This window comes from Annulohypoxylon maeteangense (assembly GCF_022496945.1).
Source record: "Annulohypoxylon maeteangense strain CBS 123835 unplaced genomic scaffold GGS22scaffold_3, whole genome shotgun sequence".
NCBI classification, from domain to species: domain Eukaryota; kingdom Fungi; phylum Ascomycota; class Sordariomycetes; order Xylariales; family Hypoxylaceae; genus Annulohypoxylon; species Annulohypoxylon maeteangense.
The window spans coordinates 139,382-156,894 of record NW_025953250.1 but is presented as its reverse complement, the minus strand read 5'-3'; the positions used below and the strand labels follow the sequence as shown (position 1 = coordinate 156,894).

Genomic DNA, 17,513 nt, shown 5'->3' with positions numbered 1-17,513 from the left:
AATTATTCTTTTTACCAGAATATTTCCACTAATCTTAAGTACCTTCCCATACAAATTTAATGGCAAGGTACATCGAGAAAATCGATTATGTTTAAGAATTATTTTAAAGTTATAAAATATATGCGAATAGTTTTATTTTTTTTAAAATATTTTCGAAATTATTTTTTTCTTTTTAATTATTTTATTAATAATAATTATTTTTTCGAATATTATTAAAATTATTCCTTAAATTATAATCGAATTTATTAATAATAATTATTTTTTTAATATTATTAAAAATTATTCCTTAAATTATAATCGAATTAATTATAAATAATTATTTTATTTTTTTATATTTTTTTATATTTTTTAAAGTTTTAAATAACTTTATTTTTTTTTAAAAATTTTATATTTAAAAATTATTTTTTAAATTTTAATTTATTTAATATATTTAATATATTTAATATATTTAATATATTTAATTTTTTTATTTTATAAAATACGTATACGATTTATTCGATTAATTTAATTAATTCGATTAATTCGATTAATTTAATTAATTCGATTAATTCGATTAATTCGATTAATTTAATTAATTTAATTATTTATTTACTTTAATAAATACGTATTTAATATATTTAATTTATTTAATTTATTTAATTTATTCGATTTATTCGATTTATTTAATTAATTTAATTAATTTAATTAATTAATTTAATTAATTTAATTAATTTAATTTATTCGATTAATTTAATTTACGTAAAATTTCGTATTTAATTTTTTTACTTTTATTTTAACGATATTTTTATTATTTTTAATATTTAATAAAATATTTATCGTTTTTATTATTTTTTTTTTATTTCGTATTTTTTATTTATTTATTTATTTATTTTCTTTTATTAATTTTTTTATTTTTTTATTTTTTTATTTTTTTATTTTTTAATTATTTAATTTTATAAAATATTTAATTAAGTTATTACGTTATATTAATTTAAGTATATATATATTATATTAATTTTTTAACTTTTAAATTTATTAATTTAAATAATAAATATATTAAAATATTAATCGCGTAATTAATAAATTTATTTAAATAAATACGTATGTATTAATTTTATAATTATTTAATTTATTAATTTATTTATTTATTTAATAATTAATTAAATAAATAATTTTTAAATTATTTAATTAAAATAAATACGTATTAATTTTATAATTATTTAATTTATTAATTTATTTATTTATTTAATAATTTTCGAATTATTTAATTAAAATATATACGTTTTTATTTATTTACGAATATTAAATCGTAATATAATGTTTTATTTTTTTAACATGAACTTTACGTTATTATGTTAATTAATCATTCTTTAATAAACTTTTTATAAAAATTCGTTAAAATTTCTCACTTTAAACTTCACCACTTTTTTTAACATTTATATTATTATATACGTTTTTTACATTTATATTTATTTATAATTAATAATTTATTATAATAATGTTTTACTTTTAAAATTTACGAAAACGTATTTAAAAATTTCATAATTTATAACTTATATTTTTATAATATAAAATTACCACGTTTTAATTTAATATATTTTTTAATTAATTAATTTTATATATTAATATATTAATTTTTTAATTTTTTAATTTATTAAAATACGTTTTAATTTATAAATTTATTTATTAAATAATTAATTAATAAAATAATATATTAATATATAATTAAATTAAATTATAAAATTAAATTAAATTAAAAAATTAAATTAAATCGAAAAATCGAAAAATTAAACTTAATATAATTATAATAAATTTTATATAACTTTTAAATTAAATTATAAAATTTAAATAATAAAATTATTTTATTAATTATAAATTATTATTTTTAATTAAATCATTTTTATGCATGTAATAATTAAAATCATTAAATTAATTATAAAATCATTAAATTAACTATAAAATCATTATATCAATCGTAAAATCGTTATATTAATTGTAGAATCATTTCTTCTAATTAAATCATTCCTATGCATGTAACACTTTAAAGCTATTTAGAATTATTCTCATAAATGGGATGTTCCCACTACGGTACTTAGCATACTATCGTGGGGCTTTTGGTGTATTAGCGCTTCAAAAGACACGTAAAAGCCAGTGCTCATAAGCCAACACATCAATATCGGCCCTGAAGGTGAGCTACTAGTTAATTCGAACGGGGATGATCCAAAGCTTACCTAGGTATAAATACACTTTTCTTTTAGCAATAGAAAGGTACCCATTAGAGGTATAGATAAAATTAGATCGATCATTGATCTGTGTACGTTTAAATTACGAGACTTGAGAGCCTATTAATTAGTATTTCCCCTTAGTAAGTCTGTAATGACTAAGTAGGTATTGATTGGAGATCTAGAGGCGAAATGTAGTCGAGTCTTCTGACAGACTCACAAACTACCTACTTAGGTACTACAAACCAAGCCAGAAGACGGCGACTATTTTGATAACTAGGCACCTAGCCATTATAGCAAGTGCAATATCTCTTGCGTGCTCCGAGGAACGATAGCCGGGCTGAATTAATATCTGTTGGATATAAAATCGTACGAGAATCGATGCGATAGGGTCCAAGAATATAGGGCTTATGGCAGCTGCCGCAGAATAGCGTATCCGAGAACCTGGAAGACATTAGGCCTTAGCAAGCACGCTGTAGTTACGGGCTCCAATACCCTTGCAGATGCATCGGCGCATTAATATGCGGACCAGATCAGCCCAACCAACAAACCAACAAACCAGACAAATTGGCTTTTTTCTCTCTCAAAACACGATGTTATTCTTGCACCAACAGACTACCTATCCCCCCCTCTTACTTACACCGAGATGGCCACAAAATCCTCAAGGGAGCCTACTACGACAACAGTATTTATTAATGAGCGACATGTCCGGTCCCTTATTTATGGATCAAGGTAAAGGTATGTTACTACCTAGAAAAGATCTAAGATATCTAAGATATGCTGTGCGACGTTTGTCGCATTGGTCTTGAAGGTATCTGGGATCCCAGTAAGAGTAAAAGGATCGGGCTGCTCGAGGATTTCCCTGAAATACTGCAATTCCGATTTAATGATGACGAGCTTGAAGAAGCCTTGAGTGAGCACCTTCCTAAGATATTAATCCCTCCAGCTAATAGTTATCAGGCTCGAGCAAATTAAAAGAGCCAGAACGATATGTCTTCGGTCATCACATCGACTACGACTCCTTAGCAAGGTCCAAGGAACAGCATTGCACCGCATGCAAAGAATTTGGAGTGGCTAATGACCGTGATGATGTGAATACGACTTTCGCGGAAGTTGGGTACTATTCTGTATTCTGCATCGGCCTGTCTCCGCCCGAATTTGACAATCCCACAATGCTTGTCTACGTGGGTGATATGATTGAAGAGATATCGCACGAGCTAGTCGCGCATGATGGTAAGAGTTCGAGTTCTCCAGAAATGTACGAGCTCCGGAATAACAGTTGAGCAAGAGAACGACCACCTCAACTCCATGATATCGCCTTCTACCTCGGACGACAAGACATGGAGTTTGGTCCAGTCTTGGCTTGACAGATGCCTAGTATCACATAGTCTATGCCGAAACCAGGCACTCACAGTTTTTTCGCCTACCCGTCTCTTGGAGCTGGTGGATACAGGGTCCGATAAGACTTTCCGACTTGTTCAACGGGGAGAATTTGATCCAGGTGAACGCTACGTAACGCTAAGTCACTGCTGGGGCCCAGAGTCCGGTGAAGAAAAGCTGCAGCTTGTGGCGTCAACTATGTCTTCCTTGTCTGTTGGAAAACTTGTCAATAGTCTCCCAAAGACATTCCGCCACGCCTTCGAAATTGCCGACCGACTGCACATTCGCTATATATGGATTGACCGCCTCTGTATTATACAGGACTCCGAAGAAGATTGGCGGGATGAATCAGCAACTATGCAGACTGTTTACAGGAATGGGTTTCTTAACATCGCCGCGCTTGGTGCCACAAATGACGAGGGTGGATGTTTCTTTGATCGCGATCCAGTGCTGGTTAAACCTACGATTATTAATATTAGTCCCGATCAAGATCTTCCGTCCCATTACAGATTTTCCGATGAGACCGAAACGTGGACTAGAGATTTTCATAGGGAGACGCTTATAACAAGGGCCTGGGTGTTGCAGGAACGGATGCTCTCGGCTAGAAATCTTTATTTCGGCACCCAGCAAGTTTTCTGGGAATGTTGCACAACTAATTGTTGTGAGACTGTCCCGGCTGGACCATTGCTCACTTATATAACCCGGAGCACAACAGGCCTTGATGCGATGAGTTCAAAATCTGCAAGATTTGCATGGAAACGGCTCATCGATGCTTCAAATTCTGGTCTAAGAGAGGATCGAGGTCTTCTTGCTAATCTACTCCTAGAATGGTCGGCAGCGGTTCAGGCGTACTCTACTTGCAATCTCACCTACTCAAGTGACAAGCTGATTGCCTTGTCCGGGCTAGCAAATGACATGGGAGCTATATTGAGAGACCTAGACCCTAGTTATGGAACATACCTCACAGGTATGTGGAAATTAACGATGCCTGATAGTCTATTATGGAAGGTCAAAGGACTAAATAAACGGCCTTCGCCGTATCGCGCGCCTTCGTGGTCCTGGGCATCGGTTGATGGGCCTCTCGATCTCCCTCCCGGTGGAATAAATTCAAGTTGTCCCCTTGTTGAAGTCCTTGGCACCGAACCGCTCCCATTGGATGACAGTGCCATAACTAATATCGATGGGTACAAGATAGTGCTCAAGGGACCTTTATGCGTTGTGAAGGGACTTAGACCAGAAAAGCCACCTAACCCGCTACTCAATGTTCACAAGATCAGTAGCCTTCACAACCTCGATACATGTCTACCCATCAATGCTTCCTTAAGTCCAACTCGTATCCTCTTTGACGACCTACAAGATCAATACGATGAAGTATTTATTTTACTATTTTGGACCCACCCTTACCCTTCACTTTCGAGAGTCGTTACCGGCGGTTTAGCGCTTAGACCCATTGACGACTCCCAAACATTATACCGCCGAGTCGGACATGCTCAAATCGATGTCGATGCGGATGATATACAAGATCAAGACTTAGACCGGTACAACCCCGTGTTGGATGCTTGTCAAACAATAAGCATAGGAATTGTTTGAATATTATATGTCATGGTTTATTACTAGGTAGGCATCTATACATTGCAATGTACCACGGTAATCTATACCTACCCAGTAATCTTAAAGCCGGGTCTGGAGTTGACGGACATGTCTACTGGAGAGGGAGTCGTTTACCGTGATCTAAAAGGAAGTATAATGCGATAATGATAGGAGTATTGGAAATTCTCGGCAAATGAAGTAGACAGGTATATGCACTGGATGAAACAAACTGATGATCAACAATAATAGATTGTCTACCGTTATAGTTGTCATACAATGACTACATTATACAAGATTTAGGAATCCAGTCCTAACCGAGATACGCCTCGATGGTATCCAAACTATCTATCGCAATATATCCAAAACGCCCTACGGTTGAGTCGACCTAACACAGACAGGGCACAAGTGTCCAAGGAAGTATTGGATGAGAAGTGGATGAACAAGCGGAAAGGGGCTCTACTCGGCTGCCGCCTTGTTCTTCTTCTTCTTGTTGCCACCGAAGTTGGATACGCCGGGCGTCGATGATAGATGTATTAGGAGCCGTTGCCACTCCTCCTCCATCTCTTTCAACGATTTAGGATCCTCCTCGTTGTATTCAGTGTGTACAGGGGTCCACTCGAAGCCTTCTAAGTATGGTTTATCAAGTTCATCATCGGCCTGCATCGACAAATTCCAGTCAGCTAGATGTACGACAATACCGAGATAAGGTGGATATTCATCCCATGATTTCCATAGAGCCTTACGATGCCTAGAGACTCAACGAAAAGGAATTATCTTAGAAAAGAAAAAAATTGACTTACCCTCTTCTTATTAGCTTTATGGATGGCGTCTAACGCATCCTTGATGGTGACGCCTTGGCGATTTCTCGCCGTTATTACGGAACCCAGGTCCGTTACTAAGTCAATCGCTCTCACCATTGGCATTACTAATGGTTTCTTTAGAATATCTTTCTCCTCGACTGTATGAGAAGATGTGTTTATTTTCCTACACAAGTGCCACATTTGTTAGTAAATGCGGGGTATGAGTGACGTATAAGTGCCGCTACGCCGGAAACAATGGAAGAAAACCAGCCTTACCATCCAGTCCGCTGCGTTTCCGGTGCTATTTGGAGTTTCGTCCTCGTGTCCCCTTTAGTTGGAATTAGCTTTCAATGGTGATCCGACCTATCCGGTTGAATAGGCCATCTATGAATATCAATACTCACACATGTCTTTCATACTAGAAACCCCAGCTGCACTTGAGCTGGTTCTCCGATGGGAGATCTTCTCCTTCGTCGGAGATTCCTTTGTCGGGGATGTTGGAGACGTAATCTCGAGACCTTGGACGGCCGAGTCTACTCTGGTGAGAGGTTGAGGTTCCGCCATAATGAATTGATGGATTAGGTGATATAAATGTAGTTATATATATCGAATTGGAGCTTATTGTGACCTAGCTACATCAAACCGGGAGTTGTTAGTATCGCACTTGAAAAAAAAATTTACACAGATGATTAGGTCTAAGAGAAGGCCAAGGAAGAGCTACCTTAAACTAGCCAGGAAAGACAATGATGATGATGAACGCAGGTACAGGAACTGTTGAGAAAACCAATGTCTGTAGGACAGAAGAGGAGAAACAAGAAAGGAAAGCAGGAAGAGGGGAAGTGAGGGCAATTTGAAGGGGAGGGAAAAAGGGGCTTCGGGAGAAGAGAGGGGCCCCTGGCTTTCTCTGATGTTCCGTAATGTACGAGGAGCCATTATGGATCGGCGACCAGCTGATGCAGCTCCATGCTGCTAGATTTCGTAATGATTGGGCGGGGTGGGATACAGTAAGGTGTTGACGAGACACGGATGGTGTGCTCATCGCGTGACTCTCGAGCTATGGTTCGCTGAGCTCCGTTGGCGAGCTGCAACATCATACTTACTCGAATCGGTATAGCGTTTTACAGCTTCAAAACCTGGGGTAAAAATCCGGGGCGATGAGCAGATATCCACTATTCTGCATATTTCATAGTAGCCTAGACTGAATCCTTCTTCTCCCCCTCCCCACTTCTTCATCCTTCGAGTATAGACCTAGATGAGTTACTCAAACTCTTTTCATAATTTGCAGTTCTTATATTATCGTGAGAATACCGATTGCTTGTACAAGAATACCCTCCAGATAGTGGGACATCGTGGCTGATCGCCGAGGGGGCTAAGAACATCAGACTTACGATGTTACCTACAATGTACGACATGAGTCGTTAATTAACTCTTTAGCCCCAGCCATTCATACGTCTTTCCCACTGTAGCATTGCTAGGAATGTGTTCCGGTTAAGCCTAAGACGGGCACCTGACGTCGAAGGCTCGAGCGACATCATGATTTAGTATGGTCCTTTGTTGACCCTAGGGTAATTTCCCACCTGTCCAATCGATCTTTTCTTTTCAGGTTTTGTTCGTTGTGGAAATTGACTACACAACTATCTCTATGGTTTAATAGAATCTCAACAAAGCGGGCGCCGAGCTGTATGAAAGCTTGCTAGGGCAACCTTGGGGCGATTGTCGGCTAGATGGGCTCTGCTGTGCCTCTGCATTGTAACTAGGTACCTAGGTAGATAGTATGTAGTGCCGGAAAAAGACGGTTGAATTAGGAGCGTTTAAAGCCGACATTTAGTAGATCATTTTTAATCCTGGGGCATGACTCATTAGGAAGCCAAAGCAGATATTGACTTAGATTGGTCAATATTTGTCATCGATCTAATGAGAAAAAGTAAAGATCTAAAGCAAGGAGATGGTTCATCCAGCTTCAATTAACCTCAATATACCTACATATCTTCAAGCCTGAGGTTCCAAGGTTAGATTTGGATGCGATAAAGGTGGTGCTGGACCAGATTAGTAGAGCCTTAAAAGATCTGCGGTCAACAAATAGCATCAGAACTCTACTTAGTACCTAGCTGCCTAGGTGCCCCCCTAACAACGCGAATGAAGCTCACAAATTAGCGCTTGCGCAAAAAAAATGTTATTATCTCTACCTAGGAATTTAACCCGAAATGCGACTTCATGCCTAGGCCTATCCCGAAAAAATAATAGAGGAATGTACATGATATGTACCTGGTTTGTAACTGGTCAGATCGTGTACCTACGTAAATATTCACTGTCCCGTTCACCTTATCCATCCTGATATTGAGATGCAAATGATTCAATGACATATAAACCCCAACATTGGTAATCAATCGTAGGGGTAGGTAAGTACCTAGGTAGATACATATTCCTCCACCACGACTTTCATAGGTACTTACCTACCTCCTAATAGCAGCACTATAGCACTATCGTAAATCCATCATAGAAACCTCTCCAAAGTAATATCCGTGCCTGTATTCACCCAACTTGGCAATCACGGTGATCGCCCCCTCCGTGTTGCACCTTCCATCCGATCGTTCAACCGGGTAAACCCCTCACTTCCGCTGCTCCTGCCCCGAGCCGGCGACGCCTTTAACGGTATTGTCCAGCGTGCCCGTAACTCCCTTGCCGACATTTCCAACGCCCTCCGTCGCGGACCCGGCGGTATTCCCGAGTCCTTCAGTTGTCTGGTTTAAGGCATTTCCGACACCTTCGGTTGTCTTACCGACGGCGCTGTTAAGACCGCCGACAAGCCCGCCTTGACCCTTGGCTTTGTCGCCACCTGTCAGGATGCTGTCGACGCCGCTGACGACGCTACCGATGAGACCACTACCTCCTTGTTCTTTAGATTGCTTTCCGCTGTTCTCGGTCATGATGTGCTGATTTGAGATGCTTGAGTTGAGAGATTATTCTCCGAGATTGTGTTCTAGTGGAATACCGCGAAAGTCTTAACTGGTAATTCTGAGAGGCGAGTTATCAATTACATCGATTGAAGGCAAAAAGGTGTTGTTGGCTTAGTCCTACTCCCTTAAATTGCTGTGCTGTTGCTCATTAGAAAGTTCGTGCGTGATGGGGTCATGACGTATTCGTGCTGTTTTGGCGGTTGGCTATGAGGTCACATACACGACAAATAATATGAATGATCCCAACATATTACATACTATGGTATACCTGATCATGCCTACTAAAGCCCGCACACGTGGTCCGTATAAAACTTACTGAAAGTTGAAGCTTTATCGTAAGTGTGTGCTGTCCAGCGCTAGTCAAGTACAGCATCATCAAGAGACGGAACTACTGCGGACGGGTAAACAACAATCGGCTGCTTTCTAAGTGTATCCTTCTCTTGCACCCATGATCCAAGTCTAGCGGCAACTCTCTCCTCGTCGTGACGCGCTTTAAATTCGTATACCGCTGCATCAGACTTCATCATGTACTAGGTATACGCCCAACTCGGGACATCCTCAAGCACATGTATAGGTTTTGGCGTCTTGTCCCCTACCCCTTATTTTGCTGTGGATATGGTAGATTGATCCATCGTAGTAGGATCGCGACGAAGCTCAGTAGACCCGGTTGGTTCTGAAGTAAGGTGTACGCCACTATCTGCCCTCTTCCTTTCACTGGTAGATTCTATCGTAACCTCGGGCTCTGACACCCCCATCATGTTATCTTTTTCAGAAGCCGCTGGTTCCTTTCTTTTACTGAAAACGCTGACAGATGGGTTCGGTATGCTCGGTATCTGTGGCATTTGCGTTGGGAGATAGGATTTGAGACTAGACCCCGACGGGATTTGAGGCATCTCGGGCATTCTAGTTGGTACATAAGACTTAACCCCGGTTCCTGCCTGCTGTGCCACTTGCATGAGATATCGCATGTATGTGCCTTTTCTCGCTTGTTTAGCTTCGTTGTCTTGGGGAGCTTCCTCATCGCTATCCGGTAGTGGGATGGCAGATGCGGCGGCAGTAATGTCCAGCGGAGATGCATCGGGAAAATCACTACCATCTTGCTCTTCGATTTCGTTCAGCGTTGATTCGGTATCTTCTGCAATACCGTCTATCTTTGGAACTTCCTGGCCATCCTCCATCGTAGCGACAGGCTGCTCAATAGTCTCTGGTGGTGTAGGCATAGCAAACTTAGGATCGTCCACGATATCAGAGTCGTCGTTGAACCAACGAATCACGAGATTGCTAGCCTCCTCCGTCATCTGGTCGTACTGTTGGTTCTTATCTCTGATGAACATGCTCATATGTGCTTGGACTTCGTCCTCTGTCTTCTTAATGACTTGCCGTGAGAAAATATGGTGTGCCTGATGATCTTTCACTGGTATGGCACAAAATGTCCTTTCGGGTACGAAGTATCCTCCACTCCACATTCCATTCTCCCCTAGCGATGTGAAGAAATCATGGATGCCAATTCCCTGAAGTGCAGCTATACGTTCGAGTCTCCGAGCTAGTTCTTGCTGCTTCATAAGTGTACCGACAAAGGTAAAATGGTCAGAAAGGTATTCAAATGACTTTCCTACGTTGCCACGGTTGATATATGCAAGTCCCTGGCTGAGCGTATCCATACTCTGTTGATATCCCTCCTTAACCGAATCTTTGTTGAGGTTTCGCACTATAATAAAAGAAGTCAGCAATTGGTTGTTTATGGGGAGGGGTCATTTAATGCATATCCCGGAAGTATTTAATTCCAAGGGGGCAGAAATAATACTAGAAATGGGAAAAAGGACCTCTGGATTTTACGTACTGCTGCGCATCCCATCCATAATCTTCTGGCGGTGCACATAAGCAGCAACGCCCCCAGCTGCAATGGCACCGACCGTACCGGTGCGCACGGCAATGAGTTGCCAGCCTTTCCATGCTGGATTGGATGGCTTGGTGGACGAGACACGCGTCGCTGTCTTCTTAAAGGCGGACTTTCCGAGAGCTGACGGTGCTGCTGAGAGGGCCGTCATTACGTTAAATACAGTGCTTACTTTCTGGTAATTTGAGAAAGCACCGTAGACAAACATAGATCGCGCTAGGCCATTGAACGGAGTGTCGAAGGTTAGAATCCCCTGAATTAGAGGGAAAATTGGTGACCCTTCTTGTCCGTGTGCGATCCGCTCATTTAGAACAAGGAAAAGGGTGTCCGAAGCGACAAAACCCCTAAAAGTACCATTAGCAATTCATATCCAAGGTAGGTACCAATGTTTGATACATTTATTCTAGATTTATCTTACCCCATAGAATGTGCAACTAAGATAACCCCTACATCTCTATCATGGGGCGGCCAAGGGGTTTCAGATTGAGCTTTCCGAATATTCATTACCTTTTCCTTCAGCCTACCGCATTCTTAGTTGTTAATCTTTTTTTTAAAAAAAATATTGGCTGAAGCTTACCATGATAAGAAGGACGAGCAACACGGTGCTAGCTCTCCTCTCGTCTCATATTTCGGATATACTATCGACTCGACATTGTGATCCGGGAGTTTAGTGGCTACTCGTTGCTGCAAGTCACTCGGGAACGTCCGAAATGTGTCATCGTCCCCCTTAAACCCATGTAAGAAACAAAGCAATAGTGTTCGAGGCATACTTGCGGTGATTGATAATTCATAGGTGCCTAGTAGGTAGGAATATAAATAAGGAGGTATATAATAGTAAGTTCTAAGGTTGTTAAGCTGAGATGGTTCACTACCCACTTAGGTAGGTAAGGGAGCGCGCAGTAAGACCCCTAAGTTAGGTATCTACCTAGTACCTAGTAGTTAGCTACCTACTGGAGCTAGCCAACTCTTTGTAGGGGCATACCAACTAGTAACTTCCTCTGCCAATGTCACACACACCCTCCATATTGCATCACAGCGTCATTTATAACGTCACTAACGCTTCAACCTTTCTATTGTATCCTTGATTTCGTTCAAATTTCTTTTTAAAAAATACAGGGATGAGAACGCCACAATCCCCTTGGGCAAGCCTCCTGCTGAGTGAGACTGCTTTCACTCGATAGTTGGTAATCCTTTGGTGCTCGCAATCACGAAGAACGTGCTCATGAAAAATCATGGACTATTGCGAGATAAGATGTGATGTATTTACCTATTATTCCTAGCTAGTAGATACCTATATAGAATAATGATCACTTTTACCTGCTGAAACCACCTATTTATGTGCCCCTAAGCTTTCCTGGTGTTCCTTTGAAATCCCAGACATAAAATTGTGAGCGAAAATATTACAGAACCATTCATTACAAGCATGTCAATGCCCATACTTCCTCATGCATTGCATCAGATTATTTCTTTTTGCTCCCAGTAATGGGAGCTAGAATCGGGCCTAGCCCAAGGCCATCTAGAACTCTAGTTAGACCGAGACCGCCTAATAAATTGTTGACCAAACCTCCTAGGCCAAGTCCATTAAGAAGTTTGCCGACAAGGCCCAAGACACCGCTTAGAAGCAGACCGACGGCTGCGACAATCTGGAATAAAGGCTCGGATAGAAGACCCCAGAGTGGGTTGATGCCTTTCTTGGCATGTGGTAGGTTCTCGAGTTTGCGCTTGGCATTCTCGATGGTTTCGGTTACGGTACCAGTAAGTTCTTTCAGCAAATCTGCGAGACGGTATTCTTCAGGTGTTGCTTCGCGTGCTGCAGTCTTGTGCTTTGCGTTAGCTGAGATACGGCCGTCTGGGTCGAGACCGCGAATTACGCCGTTAGCCTCTGTAAGGATCTTGCCGCCCTCTTCAATTAAGGGGCGGACTTGCTTAACAAGCTCTTCTTCGTCACGCTCGTCTTCTGGTTTGCGCTCCTCGGAGTCGATCCTCTATAATAAGAGTTCAAATTAGCACGTGGGTCTGATAAGAGAAAAGGAGGTTTCCGTAACAACGTATCGTAACATAATTATAGACTTACATCAACAATCATCTTGCAAATCGGCTTGATCTTATCAAGAGACTGCTCAATGCAAAATGAAATCTGTCCAGCAATCTTCTTGTCTTGTTCAAGCTGCAGACGGGCCTGTTTCTCCTCTTCGGTCTCCTCGGGTTCGGGAGTCTGAGGTATCTCTTCGAGTAGGGAACAATGTCCCATGACGTTTCCTTTGCCGTCGACAACGTCACCATCATCGTCGATCTTCTTGCCAGCGCACTCGCTCAAGGTACCAGATGTAAGCTTTCCCATGAGGTCGCCATTTTCGTCAACAACATTACCTTCGCGGTTAACCTTACGACCTGACATGGGATTAATGTCCTTAGGGATTGGATCTTCTTCCCAACGTTCGGCGTGGCCGAGAACGTTTCCATTTTTATCGCATATATCGCCATCATCATCGACGGCACGGCCAAATAGAATTTTCGGGTCACCAGACACGAGTCGTCCAACAACATCCCCGCCAGGCGTCACGACCTTTCCTTCCCTGTTGACAGTACAGCCTGGGAGCTCGGTGAAGGGGCCTTCTTTCATACCTTCACGCTCAGCTTCAGGTATGAGCTCACATTTTCCGATAATATCGCCTCCTTCGTTGCGTATGAACCCATTCTTGTCACACATCTTCCCGATAAGGCGTCTAAGATCACCCTCAACTACACGGCCATAGATATCGCCGTGCGAATCGACGGCATTACCAGCCTTGTTGATACGTTTGCCAGCCAGAGCCGAGTTATCGATTTCTGGCTCAGGTTCGGGTTCTTCCTCTTCCCACCGCTCCGCATGGCCCAATTGGTTCCCTGTCTTGTCGAGGATGTCACCATCGGCATCGACAGGCTTCCCCTTTAGTTTCTTAGGATCACCCTCTACTAGGATGCCGATTTGCTCCCCAGCAGACATAATCTTTCCTTGATCGCCCACAATTGCATCAGGATAGTCTTCAAATGGCGCAGGCTCTTTCACTTCTGCACGTTCGCTGTCCGGGATAGGTTCAGCTTTGCCGATGACTTGGCCAGCGTCATTGAATATTTCTCCCTGGTCGCCGACCCTTTTCCCAACAAGATGCTTGAGAATACCTTGCACCACGTGGCCCCAAATCTGACCTTTATCATCCACGACATTACCTAGCTTGTTGACTTTCTTGTCACGGAGCATAGAGTAATCAACTTCCTCCTCCTCGGCCTCCACGGGCTCCTCGGCCTCAGCACGCTCAGCGTGCCCAATGACGTTGCCGTTCTTGTCGAGGATATCACCGTCAGCGTCAACCTTCTTGCCGATTAACTTTTGGAAATCATCACCAGATACTACACCAACTTGGCGGCCTTCGTAGATGACTTTGCCAAATTTATCGACGGTAGCATCTGGAAAATCTTCAAACGGCGCTGCCACATTCTGAACAGCCTCAGGCAGAACTTCGACTTCGCCAATGATATTTCCTTGGCTATCCCAAACTTTTCCGTTCATATCGGGAGCCTTTCCAATGAGCTTCTTAATATCACCGCTCTTCACTTTACCGATAGGGTTGCCGTTATCATCGACAACGTTACCGGCCTTGTTGATCTTCTTACCCTCAAGAATGGAGATATCTGGTAGTCTAGTCTGTTCTTCTGCTTGGTGCTTGGCGGCTTCGAGAGCATCGAGCCTCATCGCAGCTTCTGGCACTTCCTCCTTTATGCGCTCGACGATTGTGCCTTCAGGCACCAAGTCAATCTTGCCAAGGACAGTTTCGTTGTCGCCAAGCAAGTTTCCTTGGCCATCAATACCTTTGATATCCTTACCGACTAAGTGCTCGTATTCCTGACCTTCCGCAAGCCTGCCAAGTATCTTGCCCTTCTGGTCCGTGACCTGACCATCCTCGGCGATATTGAAGGGACCTTCAAACATTGCGATAACCTTATCGGCAACTGATGGAGCAAAAGAAGGGATCTGGATCGGCGCAACTTGTTGTGCTTGCAGCTCCAGAGCATTAAGGCGGTCTGCGGCTTCGGGAACCTCTTCCTTGATGCGTTGAGCGATCGAGCCTTCGGGAGCAATATCAACTTTACCGACAATGGTACCGCTCTCAGCTAGTAGGTTTCCTTGGGTGTCTATTTCCTTAACATCCTTACCCACTAGGTCTTGGATGTCTGAGCCATTAGCCAACTTGCCGATGACCTTTCCCTGTTTATCGGTGATCTTGCCGCCGTCTGCGATAGTGAACGGTCCTTCAAACAGTGCTACGACTTTATTCGCAACTGACGGAGATAACGATGGGATATCAATTGGTACAAGACCTTCGTTCGCGAGGTCATCGATTTTAGAGCCGAGTTCGGGGTCCATGTCCTTGAGTACAATCGGAGCTCCCCCCTCTTCAAGCTCTTGTGCGTCCGGAACGTCGCCTTGCGCTGTCTTTTCAGCAATGTCTGCATCATCAGCAACATCAGATATCTCTCGTACGTCAATGTCCTTTGCAGTTCCTTCAGCAGCTTCCGTTATACCTTGTGTAGCATCGCCAATGGCTGGCGTTGCATCTGCGGCTGTGTCACCGGCCGTATCCAGGACGTTTGGAAACGTGTCGCCAAGTTCACCCGTAACACCCTTTGTCCCGGTCGCTTCGCCGGCGGTGCCAGTAATACCTTTCGATTTATCACCAGTAGCCCCCGCAACGCCTTTGGTAGCCCGGCCGAGACCTCCAGTGATTCCACCAAAGGCAGAATGGGCGGTCCCTGTGATTCCGGAGAGGGCACCACCGAATCTACTTCCGCCGCCACCCTGCAGTTGCTTACTTTCTTGTCCTTGCGTAGCGATGTCCTTACCGGACTTTGTCGTGTAGTTAAATTCAGACGCTACGTTCTCCAGTGGTACGGCTTTGCCGACCACACCTCCATCTTCGTCAAGTATGTCACCCTCCTGCGTGACAATCAAACCGGCAAGATTCTTCACGTCGGCTTGAGTCACCTTGCCGATAGGTGTTCCATCATCATCAATTACCTCTCCTTTGTCGTTGATGCGTCCCGCTGCTGGGACCATCTCGCCTTCGCCTTCATTTCCCTCGGATGTATCCGGAATAGAACGGGGTACCGATGCTTGCGACGCGGTTTCTTGTGGGTAACTATCGTTCCCTACCCCGGGAACATTTTCGGTAGCTTTACCAAGCGGACTGCTCAGCCCGCCGACTGCTTCTCCGAGCCTAGACATGGTATCTGGGTGGATAATCGTGACTGGGTCCTCGTCTGGGCTGATTTGTCGTGTCGTAATAGTTATTTCTTCGGAGTTGTGTTGGTCTTGTCGTTGCTGTTGTAGCTGTGGTTGGGTATAACAGTTATGGGGAATAGTCATAAAATGATGATCACTAAATCCACAATAGGTACACGAAACGACGAATTGGATCTTTTATGAGGATATGATCACGAGAAAACAACAAGAGTTATTTGTCTTTGAGGATAGAACTTACGTCACAGGTTTAGGGAATCATCTACCTCATTCTTAATGGTTGGTAGAGATGTCCGAACCCTTAACCCTTCCTACATTCCGTTCGACGTCATGACTGCGGCTGTCTGCTTTCGACAAACGACTGTGAACGTCATGAGTAGGGAATACCTAGCCATGGGCCCTAAGACAAACTTCGTGATAAGGCCGAGCCACGAATGAGGCTACCGCCCAAGCCGGTATTCTGTCGATCTTGAGCAATCTCGAGCCATAATGTGCGATGGGCAAGTAATGAATCTTGAGTTTGTGGCTTGCTAGTCTTTTCGCATTAACCAGATGATAGGCTTGAACGACTACTACAAGTAGTACAAGCCAACTTCCCAGCATAGGGGGTTTAAGGAGCTGAGCTGTCATTCGTTGAGCGTTACCAAAGAGTGGCATAGAAAACAGGATTCCTTCTTAGAACTGTGGTTATAGATTATCAGCCACCCTAGGGGGCGCCGTTCGGAATCTCGATCTTGAGCTAACAGGCTAAGTGAGCTAGATGTCGGAAGTTTTGTTGATGGTTTGGAGCGGTCTTTGCACCTTTGACCGTGCAGACCGTGGCAATTCCACACGCGACATGGAAAAGGGAGGTTGAGAAAAGCTTGGCGTTGTAGGTCTTAGTCGTCATTCAAGCCACATCTCCTGGCTCGTACCATGAAGAATGGCCGATGATTGGTTGTATGGGTTAGGTTAAATTAAATCGAACGCCACTTCAACTACAAGGATAGCACGACCACCTACACCAGCCCTATGCTACCCTGCCTGACCAGCAACCACCCCTGCCATCTTAATGCCGTCCAGACCGTCCAAGCCGTCCCGTAGCGTGTTACGGGTTGTGACTAATAGCCAGGGTTGGTTAGCGTAATAATGTGCGCCACCCACTTTTGTGCGTACGCGGATTTCTTCATCTTAACCGGTTTTCCTCGCAATCCAGCAAGCCACACTTGACATGGGTAAACATCAGATTAACGTCATAAACGGCATGGTGGATGGCAAGGGCGCCTTCTTTTCGACTAATTTGTATTTCAAAGTACTATACCTACATATCAGCGTACCTATTTATGTACTTACCTACCTAGGTACCCAGGTAGGCACCTTGCAGCATTCAATATTTGGTATGGGTGGAAGATTAGATTCACCTGGCTGCCT

At 42.5% G+C, this 17,513-nt stretch overlaps 5 protein-coding genes across 5 annotated transcripts; 1 reads left to right on the top strand and 4 right to left on the bottom strand.

Moving 5' to 3' along the window:
- Positions 1 to 2,942: 2,942 nt before the first annotated feature.
- Positions 2,943 to 5,467, top strand: GGS22DRAFT_154132 (HET-domain-containing protein). Its single transcript, XM_047959984.1, has 3 exons — positions 2,943 to 3,114; positions 3,162 to 3,434; positions 3,490 to 5,467. The coding sequence occupies exons 1-3, from the start codon at positions 2,979 to 2,981 to the stop codon at positions 5,169 to 5,171; spliced, it is 2,091 nt and encodes a 696-aa protein (XP_047821566.1). The 5' UTR covers positions 2,943 to 2,978; the 3' UTR covers positions 5,172 to 5,467.
- GGS22DRAFT_154131 (uncharacterized protein) lies at positions 5,402 to 7,122 on the bottom strand. Its single transcript, XM_047959983.1, has 5 exons — positions 6,693 to 7,122; positions 6,376 to 6,603; positions 6,248 to 6,299; positions 5,972 to 6,155; positions 5,402 to 5,828 (listed from the first exon to the last, which is right to left on the bottom strand). Exons 2-5 carry the CDS (start codon positions 6,533 to 6,535, stop codon positions 5,628 to 5,630), a joined length of 597 nt encoding a protein of 198 aa, XP_047821565.1. The 5' UTR covers positions 6,536 to 6,603; positions 6,693 to 7,122; the 3' UTR covers positions 5,402 to 5,627.
- A 1,128-nt stretch (positions 7,123 to 8,250) lies between these two features.
- Positions 8,251 to 9,150, bottom strand: GGS22DRAFT_154129 (uncharacterized protein). The gene has a single exon (XM_047959982.1). The coding sequence runs from the start codon at positions 8,896 to 8,898 to the stop codon at positions 8,581 to 8,583; it is 318 nt and encodes a 105-aa protein (XP_047821564.1). The 5' UTR covers positions 8,899 to 9,150; the 3' UTR covers positions 8,251 to 8,580.
- Positions 9,151 to 9,518: 368 nt separating this feature from the next.
- On the bottom strand, positions 9,519 to 11,593 carry GGS22DRAFT_197704 (uncharacterized protein; the record flags this gene model as incomplete). Its single annotated transcript, XM_047966022.1, has 4 exons — positions 9,519 to 10,636; positions 10,769 to 11,169; positions 11,244 to 11,345; positions 11,403 to 11,593. The coding sequence occupies 4 exons, from the start codon at positions 11,591 to 11,593 to the stop codon at positions 9,528 to 9,530; spliced, it is 1,803 nt and encodes a 600-aa protein (XP_047821563.1). The 3' UTR covers positions 9,519 to 9,527.
- Positions 11,594 to 12,079: 486 nt separating this feature from the next.
- GGS22DRAFT_88474 (uncharacterized protein) lies at positions 12,080 to 16,359 on the bottom strand. Its single transcript, XM_047968334.1, has 2 exons — positions 12,900 to 16,359; positions 12,080 to 12,810 (listed from the first exon to the last, which is right to left on the bottom strand). The coding sequence occupies exons 1-2, from the start codon at positions 16,227 to 16,229 to the stop codon at positions 12,286 to 12,288; spliced, it is 3,855 nt and encodes a 1,284-aa protein (XP_047821562.1). The 5' UTR covers positions 16,230 to 16,359; the 3' UTR covers positions 12,080 to 12,285.
- Positions 16,360 to 17,513: the final 1,154 nt, after the last annotated feature.